Source organism: Pipra filicauda, unplaced genomic scaffold (assembly GCF_003945595.2).
Source record: "Pipra filicauda isolate LSUMZ 115617 unplaced genomic scaffold, ASM394559v2 scaffold26_size5592650_pilon, whole genome shotgun sequence".
NCBI classification, from domain to species: Eukaryota; Metazoa; Chordata; class Aves; order Passeriformes; family Pipridae; genus Pipra; species Pipra filicauda.
In genome coordinates, this window is record NW_024104387.1 from 4,217,651 (window position 1) to 4,240,879 (window position 23,229).

Below are 23,229 nucleotides of genomic sequence, written 5' to 3' on the forward strand. Positions count from 1 at the left end.
GATTTCAGAATTGGTCAGATTTGTTCTGTACTATTACAGTAATACTTGAAGTCCAATTTCTAAGCCAAGTTAGACCCTTTATTTGGTACAACACTTACTTCCACAAAGCAACCATACACAGATATAGTTATAACACTGCCCATCCACAATACAGAATCTGACAAACACATTACACTCAACACAACTTCATTTCTACATCGAACGCTTAAGAAGTCCTTTGACAGATGAGACGTCATGTAATTCTGGATTTCGTTTATATTAAATCTTGAATATTACCTCAAACAGAGAACTTATGCTGAATCAGGACCTAGGACAGGTCTCCCAACACCCAAAATATTCACATCTATTTTGCTAATTCTCTGGTTTATAGCACTGAAATTGAAGGAGGGATTGTTTTTTTCTATTTGTCTGAAAAAGCAACAGTTCAGCTGATTTTCATACAAAACCACGCAGCTACATTATTTATTAATCTGTTCAACAATAACACTCAACAATACCATTGTTGAGAGAGAAAAATGCATGTTTGGGAAAATTTGAAACATGTATAGGGAGGGGAATAGTTAGGAAAAAACAGAACACAGCTTCACTGAAATATAACTATCTTGTGAAAGAGCAGAGTTCAAGACAGAAAAGATAACAGCATTTCTACAGTAGATAAAAACAATCATAAATGATGAAAATAAGCATTTAAAGAAACTTCCAATCTCCCAGAAAGAAAAATGGACATAATGTCACATCTCTATTTACTGACACAAACATAGACTGAAGTAAAGACAGTCCTCTGTAAAAAGGTTTTAAAAATAAGTCAGGAGATTTAACACACCTACTATTTTCTATATTTACATCTGTGCAGATGATGTAATGTCAACTTTTAGATAATTGAGGAAAAACTTTAGACATCTACTGAGCTGTTTTGTTCCTGGGTTGTTTCTTTTTCTTCCACTTATGTGTAAGGGAGAAAATACCTGAGGGCCAAATTTACTCTGGAACTTGGAAACCACACCCCACAGTCACTGGGGTCACCTATGTGCGTGGTTGTGCGTATTTTGAAAAGAAAATCTGTGACGTGAAGCCCCTTTCATCAAGATGATTAATATTACAAAATACATGATGCTGCTCTTCCCTTTCAATTAAAAAAAAAACAAACCCTAGCAAACACTGAATGGGTGCTTATCTATTTTAAGCAGCCTTGCACCATCTCCTCCCAAGAGACATTCTTGCCAACACACACATTTTTTAGAGCTGGAGTCGGTCTATAATTTAATGAAAGTGCTGAAATTGATTTCTGGAAACCACAGAGTCCTGGTCCGGACAGAAACACAAGGCAACGCTTCCGCGCCTTCCTGCAGTCCATCGAGCCACTCCAGCTGTTGCACAGACACTACTCCTACCAGAGTGCCTCGATACTGAGGCAAATACTGCAAACTACTGGACCTTAAGACTGGGCCAGGCTGGCTTCCAAAGATAACAAAGCAGGGAACATCAAGGGACAGCTCACCAACACCTGGAAAGTTCAACCCAGGTGATCTGTGCAACCCCAGGACACTGGACACCCTATTATCTTGCCATTACAACTGATGGGAACCTGAGCACCAGCACATCCATTGCATGGGCTCTCCCTTCTCTTCTCCCACTAAGCAGCCAGTGATTGTCACCAGACAGCCACCAGTCAAGGGGATGGGGGGGAAACACACAAACAGTATTTGCTTATATCCGGAGTCAAAAAGCAATTAACCCTAAATTTCTAAATTTATGATCAGTTAGAACACAAACACTCTGCTCCAGCAAAATACCAATTCCAACACATCTCCAGCAGGCAAAAACAATGCCAGGTTTCAAGATCTGTCTCTGTGTGAATTAGCTGATTAATTCAGTACTAATTGAAATGGTTTTGATCAAAAACACTGAAGAGCAGGTTTAACAAACACAGAAGACAAAACCATCAGCAGAAATGGACAGTTATATTCTACAACTGAGAAAATTAAGACATAAGAGAAGATAAACTGATAAAAATATGATGTATCTCACAAATTTAAGACTCAGTATAAGTCCTCACACTTAACAGCTATCAAAGGACTGCTATCATCACATCATGCTTTTCATAATGTTCCTCTCTAGCAGAAGTGATGGCTAGACAGTACTTCCCTTACTTATCTGAGTTACAGTAAAGAGATTTTTAAACAAAATTTCTCTGTAAATAATTTCTTTCTTTTATACAAGTTCCATGTAAAAGGGTCTTTTGGGGTTTTTTTAATGGAACACAGTATTGCCTGCTGAAGACTACGGAGGTCTTTCAAATACATTTGATGATCCTCACATACACATTTACCACTCAGATGTTTGCCACAGCACAGAAAAAGCTCTACAAAAATCAAGATGCAAGCTGCCCCACAGACTACAAACCTTCAGCTGCCTTGGATTTAAAGAAGAAACAACAATCAAACAGCTACAACCACAAGATTATTTTTCAGGAAATGTCATACAACATATGAAATTTGTAAACATATAAAATTTCAGGAAAAAGAAGAAAAAAACAATAATATTTCAAGAAGTTTCAAGCCAATATGCTTCCCAACATCATCAGGCCTTCAAAACAACAACAAGAATCCCATTGTATTTTGCAATGTAAATAATATAAATGCATAGAGAAACATGATTTCTGTACAAATCCAAAACCATCAGTTTAGGGCAGCCCTAGGATTGCACAGAGCAGAGGAATAGCACTGAAGCAGAGAATCTCAGAATTTCTTTGTCATTGGAAAAAAACACCCTTTGTGATATCACACTCAAAACAGGATCAGTGAAAACGATCTGGATTAAAAATAAACAAATAGAGAATAAAGAAAGGGTTAACGAAGATGTTTCGCTAATCCCATTTACCCACACAAACAGCTTAATTAGCTCATGGTGCTCCCCCAAAACATAATGGAAGCAAAGAGTAAACTGCAGACACAGAGGCTCTGAAACTGGTGCACTGAAGGAAACACAGGACTAGAGTAGAGTTTTAATACCTGATAACTCCTGAAGCTGTCCCTCCTCCTGAGGCCCAGCTCGATACCTGCTGGCTCCTGCCATGCCAGGTAATAGATTGTTCAACACCAGTAACCACCATCTGGCTTGGTAATGCCCTTTGCTTCCCCTCCCTTCTTTCACACTTCATCAACCCTCTAAGGCTCCACCACAGGGTGGGAAAGAAGCAAAGCTGCTACAGCAATCAGTGACTTGTAAAGATTTTATTCATCTGAACTGTGGCAAACCCGAGCTATTCCCACTGTTACACTATGCAGGCAGTCAGCCTCATCATAGTCCTGTATTGCTCTCTCCTCATTTGTTACCCTGTGTGCTGGTTTTGGCTAAGATGGAGTTCATTTTCTTCACAGTGGCTGGCATGGGGCTGTGTTTTGGATCTGTGCTGAACAGAGGGCTGATAATATAGAGATGTTTTTGTTACTGCTAAGCGATGCTTACACAAGAGCCAAGGCCTTTTCTGCTTCTCCTAGCACCTTGTCAGCAAGAAGGTTGGGGGTACACAAGAAATTGGGAAGGGACACAGCTGGGACAGCTACCCCACCTGACCAAAGGGATATTCTGTATCGTATGGTGGCATGCTGAGGGAAGAGGAAGACGTTTGGAATGATGGCATTTGTCTTCCCAAGTCACCATTAGACGCTGCCCGGGAGATGGCTGAGCACCTGCCTGTCCACGGGCAGTGGTGAATGAATTCCTTTTCTGCTTTGCTTGCACAGGTGGCTTTTACTCCACCTATTACACTGCTTTTATCTCAATCTGCAAGTTTTCTCACTTTTACCCTTCTGATTCTCTCGCCCATCCCACCCAAGGGGAGTGAGCGAGCGGCTGAGTTGCTGGCTGGGGTTAAACCATAATACCATATAATTTAAGAAGACATGCATAAAAGACTTAAGTTATTAGACTAAGCCTGCTTACCAAAAGGGAAGTCACCAGCTAGACATAACCTCTGAGGAAGTCTCCTTGGCTCTGAGGGATGTCCAAGACTGACCTGTCTCTTCCTGGGCAGGCGGAGCTCAGCTGACAAGTACACCTGATTTTATTCATACCTGACTGAGTCACCTAACACTGAACATAAGCCATATCACCATGTGGATTTGTAGTGTAGGCTGGCAACCTCTCTGGCTCTCACTTTCATGCTGCTCCCTGTCCTCGCCTCTGTTACTCTTCTTGCAGCTCAACCTGTGAGTGGGGGACAGCAGTGTCTGTGTCTTGGTCTGATGAGAATCAGGACTTAAAAATTCAGAGATACTACATGGAGTTTCCAACCTGTGCAGGACAGCACTGCTTTGGAAATATCTGCCTGAAACTATCCACATCAATGGAAACCATTTTTCTGCAAGATTATACAGAGAAACAAAAAACAAGTTACAGATGCTGGAATGAATTGAAGTGTTCAATTCAAAACCTGCAAAACGCCATGTATAAAGCTTTCCTCAGCTTTGAGAGGGAATAAAGAGAATGAATTCTGAAGGTCTAATTTTAGCTCTTTCCTGATTTACCCAGAGAAAAATATGATCCACTGTCATCTGTATTCCTCCTCAGGAAAAGTATTTAAAAAAAAAAAGGCCTTCCCAACACAGTAATAAGAAAAATGGTTAGGTCATACAACTTGCAACTTCACCTACTTATCACTTCCTCTCAATATATAAACAATTATTAGTTTCAACTGAACAGTGTATTTGTATGTGAAAAAGATGACATTTTTAATTCTCAACAAAACAAAAGAAGAAAACAACACCTTTTTAAAAGGCTGGAAATTCAAACTGAAACCCCTGCCACTACAGGCACTTCCCTCTCACTCCATTCCCTTCCCTTTTTTGACTACAACTTTTCTAAAATTCTGTTTACAACCTGAACCACAGAGGAGTGCAATTTATGGCTGCATCACTATTATTAGCTGCATGTAGCCATGCTAAGTAGTAACATATTTCCTGTCAAACCTCCACGTGGAGTTATAAAATAAAAGCTAGACCTGTACTGAAATTCAAGCTATGACTGCCAATCATCCTTATCCTCTGAGATAGCTTACAGCCACAGATGTAACACACATCCAGATGGATTGCGTGCACATTTCCAATGCAAATTCCCAAGAACACTTTTACATCATTCTAACAATTCACATTTCTCTCCTGAGTAGTTTGTTTCTTTGTAAGAATGCTTCTAATCCCAGATTTTTTTCTTCAATACCTCAATCATTCTTCTCTGTAAATCCCACCCTGTTGTGAAAAGCTTTCACGTAATAAAGTTCTCTAGTACAGAACAGTGGTTTAAGCTGTCCTTAATTAGAAAGGGTAAACTTGATTAAAAACAAGCCAGGTATACTTTGCAAACAAAATCTTTTATACACGAATCACAGCCTTTTGTACACGCTGTCAATTTACTATTTGGTTTTAACTTTTAGTAAGTGACTGCAGTGGTGCAACTCTAAAAATTATGCCAGACTAAGAAGTATACAGGAACTTCACCTTGCATACTAGATAGGAAAATGTGTTGGAGCAGCTATTTCAGATGTAGAGTCAAGCTCAATTTTCCCTAATAATAGAGAGCAAGTAGGAAGAGGCTACCCTGCTTACCAGAAAAAAGTGCCCAATAAACAAACTAAATGGTAATGCAAGACTGATTTTAAGGAATCATTAATACTGCCACCTTCATTTGTTCATTGAGTCCACTGATATGCTCAAAATAATTACAGAACAAAGACATTCAGAAAGCTCGACTGATTCTGATTAAGTGGTTTGCTGCTTTCACTCTGCCAAGCAGCTTCTTTCTTTAAATTCCTGTGATACAGCCTGCTATTAATTCAGTTCATTCTGTCTTGGTGTACACTTCCTGTGTGCATGACATCTTCAAATAAAAAAATCTTCGATAGTATGCAATTAAAACACTAACATTATATTTTCCACATAAAGGCACTTACTGAAATCTTTTAGCATACACAGGCTGTATATTAATTCCTGCTGCCACTAAAATGAATGTCTTAAACTAAATATAAAACAGTTTCAACATGAAACAGTCATATTGCTGTAATTAACAAATGAATAAGAACAATGAGACTCTGTACCAGGAACAGAAACTATGGACCATACACTTATGGCAGCTCCCCTGTATTACCTAGCACAGCAGAGAAGCTGAATTTAGGATTGAAAAGACCCTACAAAACCCTACAACCAAACATGATTATGACAGCCAAAGAGTAGAGGATTTCACAAGTGTTGGTTCCAAGTCAGAAGTCAGTCAACACGGGGATCTGAACAGCACATGAACTATAAACAGTACTCAGAGAACAGGCATAATTCTACCCTGCTTTGAGTTAGAAAATGTAATACAGCACAAAGCCATAATTCAGTGAAAATGGTCATCATAGGACATTTTGAAAACAATCTTTCTCATTCTTGGGTTTTGGGTGAAAACTGATTAAGTGCAAGACCATGCCTGTCAAAGGGCCTAAAACAACGGAAAAAAAGTCTGAATTATTTCCCAAGATACAATTAACACTTAGAATTAGGTTAAATCTAAACCCAGCAGCTAATGTCATAAACAGCAGTAGGATTCCCAGTTCTGCCAGCAATCGTCCTCAGACCAAGCCTTCTGGTGAGCAATACCATTCTGACTTTTCAGAACCCCACAGTCTAATATTAGAGTCCTTTCAATACATACCTAGAGAGCTATTAATTAGTAAGAATTACAGTAATTATATTATAGTAAGAATTTATTTTTAAAATAAAACAGAGAATTTCTCTGATTCCTTCTTTAACAAATATTAAACCAATATTTTATTAAAAAATACTAACCCATATATAACTGCAAAAAAAAAACAAACACACCTCTCTACAATGCAGGAAATAAATATCCAAAGTTTGGCAGACTAAGGTAAGAAATTCATTAAACAAGAATTCTTGGAATAAAAACCATGACTCAAGAAAAGCTGCAGCTGCCAAATCTGTACACAAACAGCCACTCCATCAATAGACAAATGCTTTCAGATTATGACTTGTTTCCTTCCTTCCAGTTCTTCCTCCCTAAGCAGAGCTGCACGTATTTCTCATTAGAGAGGACTCCCTTCCCCAGCAAACCTCTTGCTCAGATACACACAAAGACAAATTCTTGCCTTTTATCCTGCAACACATAAACCCTCTGTCCTGCACTTCTATTCCCCCTTCCCCCCTGTTGGGATAAGACCACCTGGCATAGTGTAGGCTCAAGCAGTGGCTAGACCGCTTAATTTGTTACTGAAATTGGGATTTTTAACACTTTTTAAAGCAGGTCAAATTATCCACATGAGAAAAATCTTTAGGATCACTTTTATTTTATTGCAGCACTGCTGCTGAAGCAACTGGAATCGGGTGTTTCAATCACTGTCTGTAGTGACCATCATCCTGCTGGATTTGTAACAGATGATTTTCACAGCTGGGACTTCCCCTGAAAGTTACTGTTCCACTTGCCCTGACAGAACACCTCAAAGGCAAAGCAAGTCCCGTCTGCCTTTCTGAAACAAAGGTGCAAATATGGGATACGAACACATTTAGGTGTGTATCTTAAGAGAAACTGAAATACAAGCTGGGTGGAGTGGAATCCCTGGTCTATAAAAGCTGAAGGACTTGCTTTGGAGGAGGTGGAGATAAGACGAAGAGAATAGCCAGCGACAAAAGGCTCTAATTTATTTTTTTCCTGTTTGTCATCTAGGGAAGCCAAACTTGCTTGTAACAATCCCTTATCCCAATCCCAGGAGAACACATTCCTTTGAACATACATGTGAACACTCAATGGACAATTCTTCCTACTGTAGTTTCTAAAAAGGTGAGAAAGACAAAGAAGAGAGTTAACCCTAATCTGTTGACTGTAAAAGCTCCTGTTGTTTTCCCATTTTCTTCTGCTTTCCAAAATTCAAGAACAGTAATGTTTCAAAAATTGTAACATGAAGAAACTCCCTGTGAAGTGAAATAAAAAACGAGAGTTCATTTCACTAACTGGATATTTAGTATAAACTCCACTGGATACAAATAATCTCTTGATTATTCATTGCTTCAATATCATAAATTCTTCCAAGCCCTCTATGGCAAATTAAAATCTAGGAGTTAATAGATATCCATTCATCATTTAAGTTCCAGCATTCATCTAGTCGATAACAAAACGTATTGCCACACACACTCTGGAATAGTTTCAAATGCTGCAACAATGAATTTAAAGCACCACAGAAAAACAGCTGAGCCCATCTGCATTCTGCGATTGTAAGGTCAGGAAACCAAAAGCTTTTGTTTTTATTGTTCTGGTGCTGCTTCAAGGAAGGCGGGAAGAGGTGGGACGGGGAAGTGGCAGAAGAAACCATCAAGAATCTAAAGCAGCTTTTTAAAAAATAAATAAGAAAAAGTCCTCAGCTTGCATCTTTAAAAGCATCCTAAACATCTTTTTCCTTTATTTTTTCTTTTTGTACTCCTTTGCAAGTACCACAGTAAGGCAGCTGGACACAGTGTATTTTAATCAAGACCGCCTGGCAGAAACTTTCAATGAAATGGTCTTAAAACCAGAATTGTTTTACTAAACCACTTTTCTGTTTTAGCCACACCAAAAAGACTTCCAGAAAGATATTTAGTTCTGTTTCCAATTAAACAACAGAAGCAGCCCTACGAGTCACAATGACAGGCGTGTTCTCAGCCATATGGGCTGGGGGGGACAGGCCCATTACACAATAGATCTGAAATATGTGCAACAGAAGACACCAAGAAAGGAAAGGAGGGGCTTACCTTTGGAATAGAATACAATTATAGCAATATACAACAGAAGCTGAGAAAAGCATATTTTAAGTATATTTAACATAGAAACCAGCTGTTCTCCTCATGCCCATCTAAGACTGGCAGATCCAGTGAGACTGCTTCAGGAAAACCTGAGCACTGTGGGTCTCTTTTTACAGTGGTATATCCTATCCAGTCAAATGTCCCTACTTTTTGTGCTCCCATTGCCCTCCAGCTCAGAGGACTGACGGAAACACATCTGTGCAAAAGCTGTGTAAAAGGAAAAATCTTACTGAAGCATCTGTCCAGTCCTTCAACCACATACTTCTATTCTTTCGGGATACCACTGAGGTTTCCCACTGAAAAGGAAAGACATATTTTAAAGGACACATGAAGTCTGTCAAGCAGGTTTCAATAACATACGGAGGTCAGCAAAATACAAAAAGGTCAGCTGTACAACCATCTCAGTATACCAGTCCTGCCCAGTATGCTTCACTTTATTATCTAACCTTTGAAAACAGTGTTTTGCAGTAACCTGCCTTAATAAGAACTGCTCCCTCCAAAAAAAAAAGTCTTGTAAGAAAGTCAAGTTGCTTGATAGAAATGATTTCTAACACCAGAAAATTAATCAGATGTGCTGACAGTTTAATCAACAGATATGACAGGCTCTGAAGTTTATCTTTGCTCTGGCTATATCCTTCTTTATCTCACCTACCACACCGCCTAAGCTCTCTCCTTTTTACATGTAAGCCTATCAAGCTATCAGGCTTACCCTTCTTCTCCACGAGGCATGATTCATGTTTGGTTAAAAAAAACAAACTCATTTTCAACATGAAAATCTGATTAGAATAGGAAGAACAAAGTCCAGTGCTTTTATCCAGTCCTGAAAATACAAGTCTCAGGTCAAAGTTAACCACTTATAACTGCGCATCGCCTCTTTGATCAAAATCATAAACAAAGATGATGGCTTGTGGTTCCACAGACCAAAACTATGAGTTAAATCCCTTCCCTGGTCAAGCCTGAGGAAAACAAAACATTATGTTATATATACTTTTAACTGTGGAAGACTTTATATGACAGAAAGGGGAAAAAAAAGATACGCAAATAAAAAAACCTAACAAATACCCCCACACACATACACACCACAAAAGGACTTCCCAGAGCACGCTGCCACTCAAGCACAACAGAGTCAGGACTACTCTTGGAATGATCAAAACACCACTCAGTTCACCTCATTCAGTGGATATATCCAGATTCCTTCATTTTTCAAGTCCAGGTTAGACCCTGTTTATGAGGCCTAAGCTGTAAAATGGCAGATATCCTCAAGGCTACTAACACATCCAAAGTTGGTATTCCTCTGTTAGGGATGGACAGTGCATGGATCCTGAGCACACTTCCAGAGCAGACATGATAACATGGAACATCCATCCACTGCTCAATGCCTGTGATGACCTTGCAACATTAAAGCAACTCAGAGAACAAAGGTAATTTATGCCCTCGAGATCACAAACTCCTCAGAGGTCTGTCTGGTCAGTGTTCTGCAGATCCTTCACATGGATTTCAGTCTAAAGAACTTGTTGAATATGGCCCCCAAAGGAGCTGTGCTTCGGGGCACCTATGCCAATCCATGGCTGTGCATCACCAGCCTCACAACAAGGCCCAGTGCTCCCTGGATCCTACTGGATTGAACCACATCCAACAGGACTAGTGAGTCCTCATGAACAGGAAGGAGGCAGGAGGCCACAACCACAGTAAGGACAGGGAAAGAGAGACCACAACAACTTACAGTTCGAATGGTCTCAGCTGCCATAAAATCTCTGCCAGATTAAATCTCAGAAGTGACTAAGATACCGATAAAGAGAAATTTTACCAGCCTTCAGCAAAACTTTTGGATGAGCTATTTCATATTTCGAGCTCCCAGAACACACACATAAAAGAGCCAGAAAGGGACATGACAGGCTTATGCTGGTTACAGCTGGCACCAACCTTGTTAACTTAAGGGACTTATTTCTTCCCCAATGCAACTCTGATGACAGCTCAGTAGGATATTGCTGGGCCTGGGGACCAAACCCAGGAAACAACTGTTGGTAAGGGAGCTTGCTGAAAGTATCAAGTTAAGGAGGAATAAGTAAAATATGTAAATAGTAGAAAAGCTCATAAAAATTTATGCTTGTAGAGGACAGAAGCAATGCACAGATCAGTACATTGCGGTGACCTCAAGATCTCTGACCATACTTTTCTGCAACAGAATGCAACTGTGGACCTAAACAGGCAACTACAATTGCAAAAAAACTCTTTTAAACTCACCTGAAGTCATGCTGAAAGAATATGTTTCTGTAAAACCAACTTTTTTCCTCACTCGAACACTGAAATGTCGCTACACGTGAAAATTAAAAGGTTGCTTTTGACTGCCATGTTATCTGTCTGCAGATCACTTATCCATGAAATGCAATAAAGTTTCTTTCTTAAAATGCTTCAGTATCTATATGTACATTAAATATGTAAATACAGATGTACACATTGTACCTGAATGTGCAGGTTTTTTTACAACCAGTCAAAGAAACAAAAAAAAAACCTAAATAAAAAGGCGATACTCCACCCTTATACAGGAAAGTTTGAAACCAAAGGTCTCTTGCCCATCAAACCACAACCAAAGTAGCATTTTCCTCGAAAGACTAAGAAACTGCCTTGAGCAGAAGCTCTCCAAGTAAGCTCTTCATCATTCATCAATTTGTGCCAGAATGCTTGATAATTTCTCTGTGCAATAATGTTTTAAGCCTCACAGGGATAGCATTCCAGTTCGCTGCAAACTTCACTACAAACCACAAATCTGAAATGGTTGTCAAGAAATTGAGAGAGTAATTACTGCACAGCGTGCATCAGTAAGTAATTGCTTCTGACACTGTCACTTTGTGTGCATCATTTCTGCTACATGAGCCCTGCAGGTTAGAGGGAATTCAAAAGATAAGTCTGAGAAGTCATTACCAAGAACACTCAAGTAGGACTTCACTAAGTCAACAGGCAGATAAGCAGTTGTGGTGTTTTGTAACTACAGGATCAATAACTTGAAGGTTTACGGAAAAAAAGTTTATTATTTGCAAATGGCAGTATTTCCCATCCACTTAAGATTTTCCCTTTGTGTAGCTTCTCTCTTGCAAAACAAACTGCAAAGAAAACAAAACAACACGAAAAACCCCAAAAAAACAAAAAGCCAAATCAACCTATCTTTGTATGCCTTGCTTTATTAAGACCATTTGATTAATCACATTTGAGACTAAAAACAAAATGTCAGAGCCTTGACTTCTCCACTAGAAACTACATGTACAAGGTCAAGATTTCACTTGCTTTAAAAAGCCATTCCTATGGCTTTTTAAAAAGACTTAGAAGACAGACTTGTAAACTTTAGTTCTTTAGACACTTCTAGCATCTTTAGTTTACTCTCAAATCAAGAGTAACCTTTCTCCTCCCCCACACCTTATCAAAGAGCCTTATAAGTAAACCAAATTTAGAACTGAATACTGAAGGACGGAAGACTGAAGAGCCTTGTGAGTTTTGAGGGGATGATTCTGTAAAGCACACAGCTCAGTTTAACCTAAAATACAAACATGATAATGACAAGACTGGCATTACAGAAACACCACCAATAAACTGTGGCTTCAAATGTAGTTCAGCAAAGTACAGCTGCTTCCCCCTTACATCAGCTCTGCCATTCTTTATTCTACATATCAGCTACCCCAGCACGTCTGCCTCAGTTCCCAAAGAGACAAAAGACCTTTCTGGCACTCAAACATGGCAAACAGCTCCAGCTCCTTGGGAAAAGATAGAGGGGGTAGGGAAGACTGGAATAAAGTATTATCTGGATTAAAATGTTTCACATGTGCCAGTGTAAGTCCAGCCAAAAGTTGTCGCTATCTGCTGCCCATCCACAGTGATCTATGTGAAAACATCCTGTGGTCTCAGCCTTGGTGCTACTGAGAGGCCTCCCACAGAGTTAACACCACCTTGGTCAGCAATCTCAGGGAGGCAAAGAAACTGAAAACCCTCCCTTTCAGTCTCAGAATGAATCCCCAAGGGAAGAGGCCCACCATCAGGAACTGTGGGAAGCTTGCACGGATACCATCCACATTATGGAAAAAGAGAGGAAGAGGGACAAAAAAAACCTCACCAAAAACAAAACCACACAATCACAGAATACTTCAGCCTTTGAAAAAATCAAGCAATGGCTCCCACCAATGCAATTCACCTCTGCAGCAAGTGTTGGTACTACCACCACAGCAAATACAGAGAAATTTAATCACACACTATTTACCCAAGGAAAAAACAGTACTGTAGAAAGGCTTCACTGCAGGAATCACATCTGGCTCCAACCCCAAATGCCATGTCTTAATTCCAACATAAAAGTGCCCAAAAGAATAAACTACAAAACAGGTCAAATGTCAGTCGGAAAATTATACCTGTTACTTTAAATTCTTCCTCCTCCTCCTCTTTCCCTTTAGCTACCCCTTACAAATACCTTTGCAGCAAAATAAAAGTCTTCAAATATTTAAGTGTGTTGAACTTGGAAACTAACACAGATGCTGATAACAGCATTACTTCATGGACTACCACAATGGAAATATTACACTAATTCCAAAATACTGAGTGATTTTATCAGATTATATATGTGGCAAATATTTTCAATCATTTCATGAGACCCATGCTTTTTTTAAAGTTTATATTGATACAGAATTCAGTTAAAATAAACCCTACCAGCAGGAAATGTATGAAGATGAGCTGTCATTTTAAATCTGCAGCCAATAAAATAGATAAACAATTATACTTCAATTACAGAGAGATGAGGTGAGACAACATTTTTATCTTACTGGTGAGGTTGAGTGGAGCTAGGTGAATACCATACACCAGGTATCAACTTCCTTTAAAATTTCACACCACAGCAATAATTAGAGTGGCTACTTGCCACAGATGCCTTACTCATAACCACTCTTGTTATGCTACATAAACTACACACATAGAGGTGTCCATGGGAAGGATATTTCCTGGACACATGGACTTCACCTAACACTATTTTCATCCTCCTCTAAAGATGAAGCTCATGACCAGATGGACAATTCAAAGTACCATGATAAGGACATTCACAAAAGAACACAAGTCCATTTACTAAATAAATTAATTTTGGAGCAAACCTTAAAACCAGTTCAGACTGGGAAGACAGGCAGAAAAAAAAATACAGGTCTTAGTACTGGTCTTAGTCTTCCAGAGTAGGATGTTTTAAAAAACAATCCTATTATTAAATCATTGATGTTCATAGATTATAGGTCTTTTCTTTCTTTTTTCTTTAGACTATTTCTGCTGTGTAACACTTATTTCTGCAATAACTACTGTAATCTTTATGACACGACATTCAAGACTAAGGCATGTGCAACAAAAAATTTTAGACTACACTGTAGTGTCCAGATATTTGGATCCAAGTTCCATGCTTTTAATAGCAGAGAACTACAGATACCAAGACTACAATTACACGTATGCCTTACACAATGGCAAGTTGATCCTTTGCTTTGCCACTCCATAATAAACAAACTCCACTGGCAAATGATTGTTAAAAACTAATGCACCACAGAGGAGAAAAAGAAAACAAAGTCCTTCAGAGAAAAAGGACATAGAACAGAAACTCCAACCATTCCTTACACTGCAAGGTTTCCCATGAACAGATAGGTAGATCACATCTAACCAAATCAACAGATAAGGGACTCCACCTGGAAGATAAGGCATAGCTTCATTCTCCTTACCTTTCCAGGGCACAGTCATATAACCTAAATTAAGAAGTCCTATCATAGTTTTGCAGCATTACAATACTTTATATTACATACAGAAGATTTCTGGGAGTTGATGTATTTCATCATTTCCTGGCAGTCACCAGAACGACCAGGAGCCAGCAATGTGCCCTTGCTCCAAAAAAGGCAAATGGTATCCTGGGCTGAATTGGTCAAAAGCATTGCCAGAAGACCAAGGGAAGTGATCCTGCCTTTCTACTCAGCACTGGTGAGGCCACACCTGGAGTTCTGCACTCCTTAGCACAAGACAGACATAGACATACGGTGGAGAGAGCCCAGCAAAGGGCCACAAAGACAAATAAGGGACTGGAGCATCTCCATATGAGGAAAGGCTGAGAGCTGGGACTGTTTAGCATCCAGAAGAGAAGGCTCAGGAGAGAATCTTGTTAATGTCAGAGATAACAGAGACAGGCTCTGTATCATGCCAGGACAAGAGGCAATGGGCACAAACCAAAACACAGGAGGTTCCATCTGAACATCAAGACACACCTTTTCACTCTGAGGGTGACTGAGCACCGGCACAGGTCACCCAGAGTGGTTGTGCAATCTCTTTTCTTGGTGATACTCAAAATCACCTGGACATTGTCCTGGGCAACTGGCCCTAAGTGGCCCTGCTTCAGCAGGGGGGTTGGACCCAACAACTGCCAAAGGTCCCTTCCAACCTCAACCCTTCTGTGATTTGCTCTATGAAGGAAATTTACCTGTAACAGACCTCTGCAGTGTACTTAAGAGATTTCTGTCATCACTTCTGGCATATCAACACCATCTGGAAATGTGGAAATGCATCTTAGCAGCTGACACTGGAGCTTAAGCTTTATCCAGTGTTGGGGTTTTTGTTTGTTTTGTTTTACTACCACCTAGGAGCAAATTTCTCCTATCTCCTTTAGCACGTTACCCGGTGGGAACACAATTATCAAAATAAGAAAGGATGCCCAGAATTGAATTGGGGGATAAAAAAGCCCTGGCAATAGAGAATCTTTAACCCACACTAACTACAAAGTCCCAAATAGAGGGTTTCTCACATTAAGAGAAAACAAACATATATACATACACACATATTCTATGCATTTTCCATCAGCCGGCCAACTTTTTCAGGAAAAAGCATTACAGCTGTGCCATTCAGTAAGCTCCCAGCATACAAAGGAAAAACGCCATCAGAGGTGTCTCTCCAAACAAAGTAACTACACCGAGCATCAATCCACGAGCTTATGCTTCATTTCTAAGTCTGCAGAAAACGCTGTATCACCGATGCTGAGGCTGAACACCTGAAATACACGGCTTCATCAAGCCTGGTGAGAACAAAGTCCGCCGGCAGCATCCCCGGAGGCCCTGGCAGCGGCCGCCGGCTCCCTGCGGCGGTGGGGTAGCGATGACATCATGCCAGGCTGAGCTCCGGCAGCCCTGGCGCAGGAAAGCCCTGGAGGGACCCGCCGTGCCCGGCTTCACCGCGCTGGGGAAGGATCCCGGTCCCGCTCCCACCCCTGCACCCACCAGCTGAAGTGCCAGCGCCTCTCCCCCAACAATGGGCACTTATGAGGCGAATTGCTTCAACAGTACAAGGATTCAGAATCTATTTTGCAGCACAGAAATAAGAAGGAGGGGTGGGGGGGGAAACACAGTGCACAATAACCCTTTCATTCAAAGAAGAAAGGCTTCCAGGAAGTACAAAGTGTTTCAAAGCTTTATCCAAAACCCACTGAAATCAACAGAGGCCCTTTCCATTTTTATCGGTGGACACTTTAGGAGGCTATAACCTAAGACACAGTTTGAAAGCATTATCAGTCACACCGTCATGCATTATTAATAACACAACAAACTCAAGAAAATGCAGCAGAATTCCAGCTATCTCATATGCTGTGACATTATCAGAAATTCATCCTCCTCCCCCTCGTTCGCCCCATCTTCTAAAACCTTTCCTCAAATCATGCAAAAATCTGTCTCCCCCATAAATAAAAAAAACTATTCTCCCCCTAAGCCCACACCTTGTCACAAGCAACACTGTTACAGTACGATGGTGCAATAGCAGAGACCAAGATACATCACACACTACAGTTTTACATACTGTAAATGTAGTCTTTGACCAGGAGAGCAAATACAGAAAGAACATCATGCTCCAGCTTTCAGACCTGCTCACTCTGACAGAATATTTTAAAAAAGGCACTGATGTCTTCCAGTTTACTATTAGATAGCTAGACCAAAGTAATGCACTGCTGGTTTTAAATTGAATTATGTGAAGAGATCTATTCCCACCAAGAAGGAGGAACATTACTGAGTGTGCCTTGCACTACATTATATAAATATATTTATAGTAAACGCATAACAAAATTAACATCTTTTTAATTGTTTTCAATCTAGAAACTTTGTTCATTTGTCATTTAATTAAAAAAATCTGTGGAATCTCATATATCCCTCAATGAAATTGTACTGCATTTTGTTCTCTTGGATTTCTTAAATGAAATTGATGCTGTAACTTACAGTGCCATTACAGAGCAGACTGTTACGCTGTACTTACTCTTCAAGTCTCAAACTGTAGCCTACAGTTACTTTAACATTAGACAAACATGAATTCTTTTAGGGTAAGGTACTGCTCAGCATGAGGGACATAAGAGAAAATTTGTTTGAAGTCATTAAACAAGAAAAAAAGAGTTTCCATCATAGCCAAAGTTTACGACAGCTCAACGTAAGAAGTCAGTTCTATTAACACAAATTTCGCTCTACAAGAAACAAGCATTTATTTAGTGGGGGAGGGCTTAAATATAATCCTGTAAAAAAACCCTCATGACATCTTATAAAAGCAAGCTAATAAAAACGAAAACAAGTGGGGGGGGGGGGGAAAGAATGTAATATTGGTCAAGTTCAGCGTTCAAATACACAGGTATTCACCACCACATTCCTTCAGCTTTTTGAACACTTAGATGCTAAGCAACAACCTGATTTAACTGAGGCTGGTACAGCGAGAATAAAGCTGAACCGAGGTGCTGCTAAAACACAGGACTGATTTTTAACCTTAAAAACACTGGTTTGACACAGTGCTATGGTACAGATTGACATGGTTTAGCTGTGTATTTAGTGTGAACCTTCCCATCCAACAGCAGAGCAACCACTTCCTAACCTGACTTCTTTTCGCATTCTGATGGGAGAAAATTTTATCCTGTGCTACAACGAAACGTAACACAGAACACGCAAACGGTCTTCGCTTTTCTCTCCAAAATCCGATTTATTGTGCGTGTCGAATGCCCAAGCAGAAGTTGACACAAGCAGCGGGGCTGCGAGGAGCGCGCAGGACATCGCTGATGGGGCTGCGCTCGGCTACGGCGGGGCCGCCGCTCAGCCCGCGCTCTGCACAGCGCGGATCACGGCGGCACTTTTGCCGAGCTCGGTCACTCGCACCAGCACCCTGTGTCGGTGCACAGCTGGCCATTCCCGCGGGCACGGCTGGCCATTCCCGCGGGCACGGCTGGCCATTCCCGCGGGCACGGCTGGCCATTCCCGCGGGCACGGCTGGCCATTCCCGCGGGCACGGCTGGGCACTCCCGCGGGCACGGCTGGCCATGCCCGCACGCCCGGGGCAGCCGCACGGCGCCCGGCGGGCACAGCTGCTTCTGCAGCGCCCGGGGGCAGCGGGACGGGGGGGCAGCTCCGAGTCCCGCTCCGAGCAGCGCCGGCCGCGGCCACTCACCGGAGAGCTCGTCCGGCTCCAGCCCGGTCTCAGTGTCCAGCCCGCAGATGACGAAGTAGTCGGCGAAGCGGCCGGGTGCCGAGGAGCCGCCGCCACCGCCACCGCCGCCACCGCCACCGCCGCCGCCGCCGCCGCTCATGCTGCCTCCCGAGGGGAGCGCGGGGCTCAGCGGGAGCGGGGCCGGGCGGGAGCGGGGCCGGGGTCGGCAGCCGCTCCCGCCGCCTCCATGGCGGCGCGGGGCGGGCGGCGCCGCGCGGCATTGTGGGAACGGCCCCCGCTGCTCCCGCGGGGGGGCGGCCCGGCCGCGCGCCGCAACGCCGCGCGTGCGCCCTGCGCGTGGGGGGTGACGTCATGCTGCTGCTGGTGCTCGCGCCGGGCCTGCCTGAGGGGGCGGCCGTGGCGAGGGGGCGGCGGTGCCGGGGGATCGCGGCGCTGCCCCGGTGAGAGTCTCCGGAACGCGATCTGCCCCCTCCCAACTGAGAACCACAGCATGGGCCAGGCTGGAAGGGACCACAGCAGGTCATGTGGTCCAACCTCCCTGCTCGAGCAGGGTTATCCCAGAGCACAGGATTGCGTCCGAATACCTCCAGCGAGGAAGACTCCACACCCTCTCTGGGCAACCTGTTCCGGTGCGGTCACTTAGTTCTTCCTCTTGTTCTTCCTCATGTTCAACTTCTGTGCATCAGTTTCTGCCCATTGTCTCATTTCCTATTGCTCAGCACCACTGGGCAGAGCCTGGTCCATCCTTGTCGCACCCTCCCTTCAGATACTGAGACATTGATGAGGTCCCCCCTAAGTCGTCTGTCCTCAAGGCTGAACAGAATCACAGAATCAATTACATTGGAAGAGGCCTCTGAGATCATTGAGTCCAATCTATTGTGTCCAGGCCCAATTCCCTCAGCCTTTCCTCACAGAAGAGATTCTCCAGTCCCTTGATCAACTTTGTTGGCCCCCACTGGACCCGCTCCAGGAGCTCCACAACTCTCCTGTACGGAACCAGAACTAGACACAGAGGACAGGAAGGCGCTGCTGGGGCCACTTGCTCAGGGCACAGATCAGTGTGGTGGTGCTCTGAAAGCAGCTCTGGGCTTGGGTCCTCCCATCACCTTCAGCTTCCCATCGCCTCTCCCTAAGGGCTGTGGCCCCGATCCTGTCATGACTCCACAGCTTCCTGGAGCAGCCGTGCCCTGAAATGGCCCAGGTCACGGGGAGGGAGGGTGGGTGCAGGGGAAGTGCTTTGAAGGTTATTTGGTTTTAAGAGGGCTTTCTTTTTCCTATTTGGATTAACATCACAGGCATCTCTGTTAACAGTTGGGCTTCCACAGCTGTGTGAAATCCATTCCGCACTCTGGCTCAGCATGGAAAGGAAGACAAGCCAAAGGAAGAATGACCCAAACCAAGCTGCTGAAGGGCTACTAATGTGCACATATGGTCTGTCTTGACAGCACTCTTCCCACTGACCGTAAAGGTACCTGGGATGGCCTCATTATTCTAAAATTAGATCTGTAAGTAGTTCCCCTTCCTCCCTCTCAGTTCTCTATTTGTGGCATTTGCATCTGAATTCTTACCTATCTTGTAGGGCTTATAAAAGGAGAAATTAAAACTTTGCAGTCTTTAAGGTTAATGACCTAGGACTGCCCAAGTAGTTAAGGTTGCATCCATAATGCTGAATTGATCAGACACCAAATAGAACTCGCTACCAGGCATACGAAACCTCATGTATTTGAGTTTTCATTGCCAAGACATACCAAGTTCTCTGTGGGCACTGGAGACAGCAGCATATGTAAGACTTCACCGATGGTTTACAGCCTTTTGCAGTACAACAATTAAGCTCTTATACCACTGGGCCCAGTGAGCTTTACCATCCTTCTTGGAAATAGGAACAACTGTGGGAAACACTGATGCTATCAGTAGTCACTTGATTAAGACTGAATTGGTTATCAATGCATGAAAATCTTGGTTAGATTTGACTGACAGTTCAGTTTTAAACCACTAGTAAACTTCAGGGAAAGATTTCAATAAAGATGGCAGGGTAGGAGCAATATTAGCGTGAAAGGCTCAAGTTAACTCTATAATAAGCACATTTAGATTATATTGAGTGTGCTTGGTGCTGTGCAGAAGACACAACAGAGAACAGAACTTGCTAAATCTGGTTGCTCTTACTCTGCTATGTTCTCTAGCCATTTTTTGCACATTTTACTTCTCAATCTGCTTTGGATGTGGCAAAGGACAACATATTCAGCACATGGTAAACTTTTTTTGAGTAAGCCTGAACTGCAGTTTAACCCTTACTAACAAAAGTCACAGCCCAAGGGTCTCAGAAGGCCTTGTAAGAAAGGCACAGATATTGGCAGGGGCTTTTTTTGTCAAATAAAGAGTAAAATGGGGAAATAAAAAAATTTTCTTACTTGCAGCAATAACCATGTATTTAGAAGATTTAGCAAATAAAGTTAGATGGGCCAGTAAGTAAGCAGAGAATTACCAAAGATACTGTTGAGCAGCAATATTTAAATGCACATGTGCCTTGATACGCAACAGGGTAAGGGACAAGAAATGCTTTTTTAAAAGGAGAGTCTTAGACTAAGAACCTCAGATTTGCTTTAAATTGCTACAAGAAAGGGACAAGATGAGTGGAATTTGCTGAACCAGAACCACCAAAGGGTTAATTAATCAAGAGAGATAACAGTCACCACAATTTTTGCTGTGGAAGGCTCATTCATACTTTGTCAGATAAATTCTTTGCGTTCCCAGCCAACTTACAGACTCTTAAATCTGTGCATCCAGCAGCTCTACCTGAATACCTAGAGCTTTCTCCTCCCATTTTGTCAATGACTGTGTCTTTTCTATTGTATCTTTTTCATCCCTGATGACTTAATTTCTAACATCCTCTTGCCTAGTGACCACAAACATCTGTGACGTTTAATTCAAAGGCCAGTAGTTTTAATCTTGAGCAATGTTCCCATTGCAGGAAGCACCCCAAATATGGCAATTCTTGAAATCAGGAAACTTCGCAAGTGGTTTAGATGTCCTTGACTGAGGCAACAACACTCTAGACTACGTTACAAATTCTTCAAAGTATTCTTCATGATGTTGAGAAAAATCTGTGGAAAGGTGAATTCTGTGCAAACTATGACTCTTTAGCCACAGAATCATAAAGACATTTAGTGATTCATTGTCTTTGGCAAGACTATCAGTGTTGATTCAGCTGCTGTTTTCAATGGCAAAGACTGGTACTTTCAAGCTCAAGACTTAAGTCAAAGAGAATAGTCTTTTTAAAATAGTGAAGATGGAACTTAATGCAAAGATATCTTGATTATTCCTCATGCTAGTTAAATCAGATTTACTTTGCCAGCAATCACGGTCATGATTATTGGAAGAGTTTATTTAATAAGCAATAAGAAACCACAACAGCAAATTACAGTTTCATTCAGAGAATTGAAAGAGGCTGAAATAGGGTATCTCCTTTTTTTCTGGGCAGCTGTTTCCCAAGATGAGCTAAGCTTAGAAATGTAACAGAGCTCAAAGCACAAACAGATCGCTGCAGCTGTCAGGGTCCTGATTGTATGGGGCACCTTCTAATGACTCTAATTAGGTTATTTACCCTGGATTCTTTAAGAAAAAAAAAATCAAAGCAGTGACTGTTACCATTAAAGCAATCCTCTCCAGTCTGCAAAACTGGACACTGGGAACTGGCTGCGATTGCTTATTGACCATGCATTTGGTGTGACACGGACACAACAGACTTCTGGCATACAGCCTGCACACCAGATCACCCCCATCAGGGCACAGATCAGAGCACAACTGTCACTTCAAGGCACTGAACACTTCTTACGCTCCCAAGCAGCATTGTCCCTCTTCTCTCCACCTCCTAGAGACCACACTACTGACTGATATTCAGTTTGCCAACAACCAGGACCCCTCCAGGTCCCTTTCTGCAGCACTGCTCTCCAGCCTCTCATTCCCTAGTCTGTCTGTACATCCAGGGTTGCCCCATCCCAGGTGCAGAATCTGGCACTTTTCTTTTATTAAACTTCCTGTGGTTGGTGATTGTCCACTCCTCTAATTTATCAAGGTCTCTCTGCAGGGACTCCCTGCCTTCCAGGGAGTCAGCAGCTCCTCCCAGTTTAGTGTCATCTGCAAATTTGCTCAGTATCCCTTCCAGTCCTGGGCCCGAGTCCTTTACAAAGATGTTGAAGAGCACAGGGCCCAAGATGGAGCCCTGAGGAACCCCACTAGTGACAGGTCACCAGTCTGATGTCACCCCGTTCACTGTCACCTTCTGTGCTTGACCCATGAGCCAATTGCTCACCCACCACGTGATGTGTTTATCCAGCTGTGGGCTGGACATTTTGTCCAGAAGGATCCTGTGAGAGACAGTATCAAAAACTGTACTGAAATCCAAACAGATTACATCAACTGGCTTCTCCCTTGGTCAGCTAGGTGACTTATCTTGTCATAAAAGGAAATCAGGTTCAACAAGCAGGACTTTCCCCTCATGAAGCCATTTTGGCTGTGACCAATGACTGCATTGTCCTCCTGGTGTTTTCCAGTAACTCCCGGAGTAATCTTCTCCATAATTTTACCAGGCACTGAAGTGAGACTGACAGGCCTGTAGTTTCCATGGTCATCCTTCTTGCCCTTCTTGAATACTGGGACAACGTTAGCCAGCTTCCAGTCAACTGGGACCTCTCCAGATTCCCAAGGCCATTCAGAAATCATTGAGAGAGGTCTCATGATGACCAGCCAGCTCTTTGAGTACTCTTGGATGAATCCCATCAGGCTGCATAGACTTCTAGGAATCCAGCTGTAGAAGCAAATCCTGCACAAATTCTGGGTTGTTGGGAGTTTGTAATTCTCACAGTCATGAGAAATCAGTTTAACACAGAACAAAGAGTCAAACATACGAATGATTTAGTGATCTGCTCAGAATACTTCTTTGTGATGTGGAATTCCTCCAAGT

General features: G+C 42.3%; 1 protein-coding gene across 1 annotated transcript in view; it reads right to left on the bottom strand.

The window, feature by feature from the left end:
- The window catches only part of DENND5A (DENN domain containing 5A), a 68,449-nt gene extending 50,041 nt beyond the window's left edge, over window positions 1–18,408 (bottom strand). Inside the window, exon 1 of the mRNA XM_027737392.2 lies at window positions 18,270–18,408. Coding sequence (XP_027593193.1) covers window positions 18,270–18,408 — 139 coding nt within the window. The remainder of the gene's footprint in view (window positions 1–18,269) is intronic.
- Window positions 18,409–23,229: the final 4,821 nt, after the last annotated feature.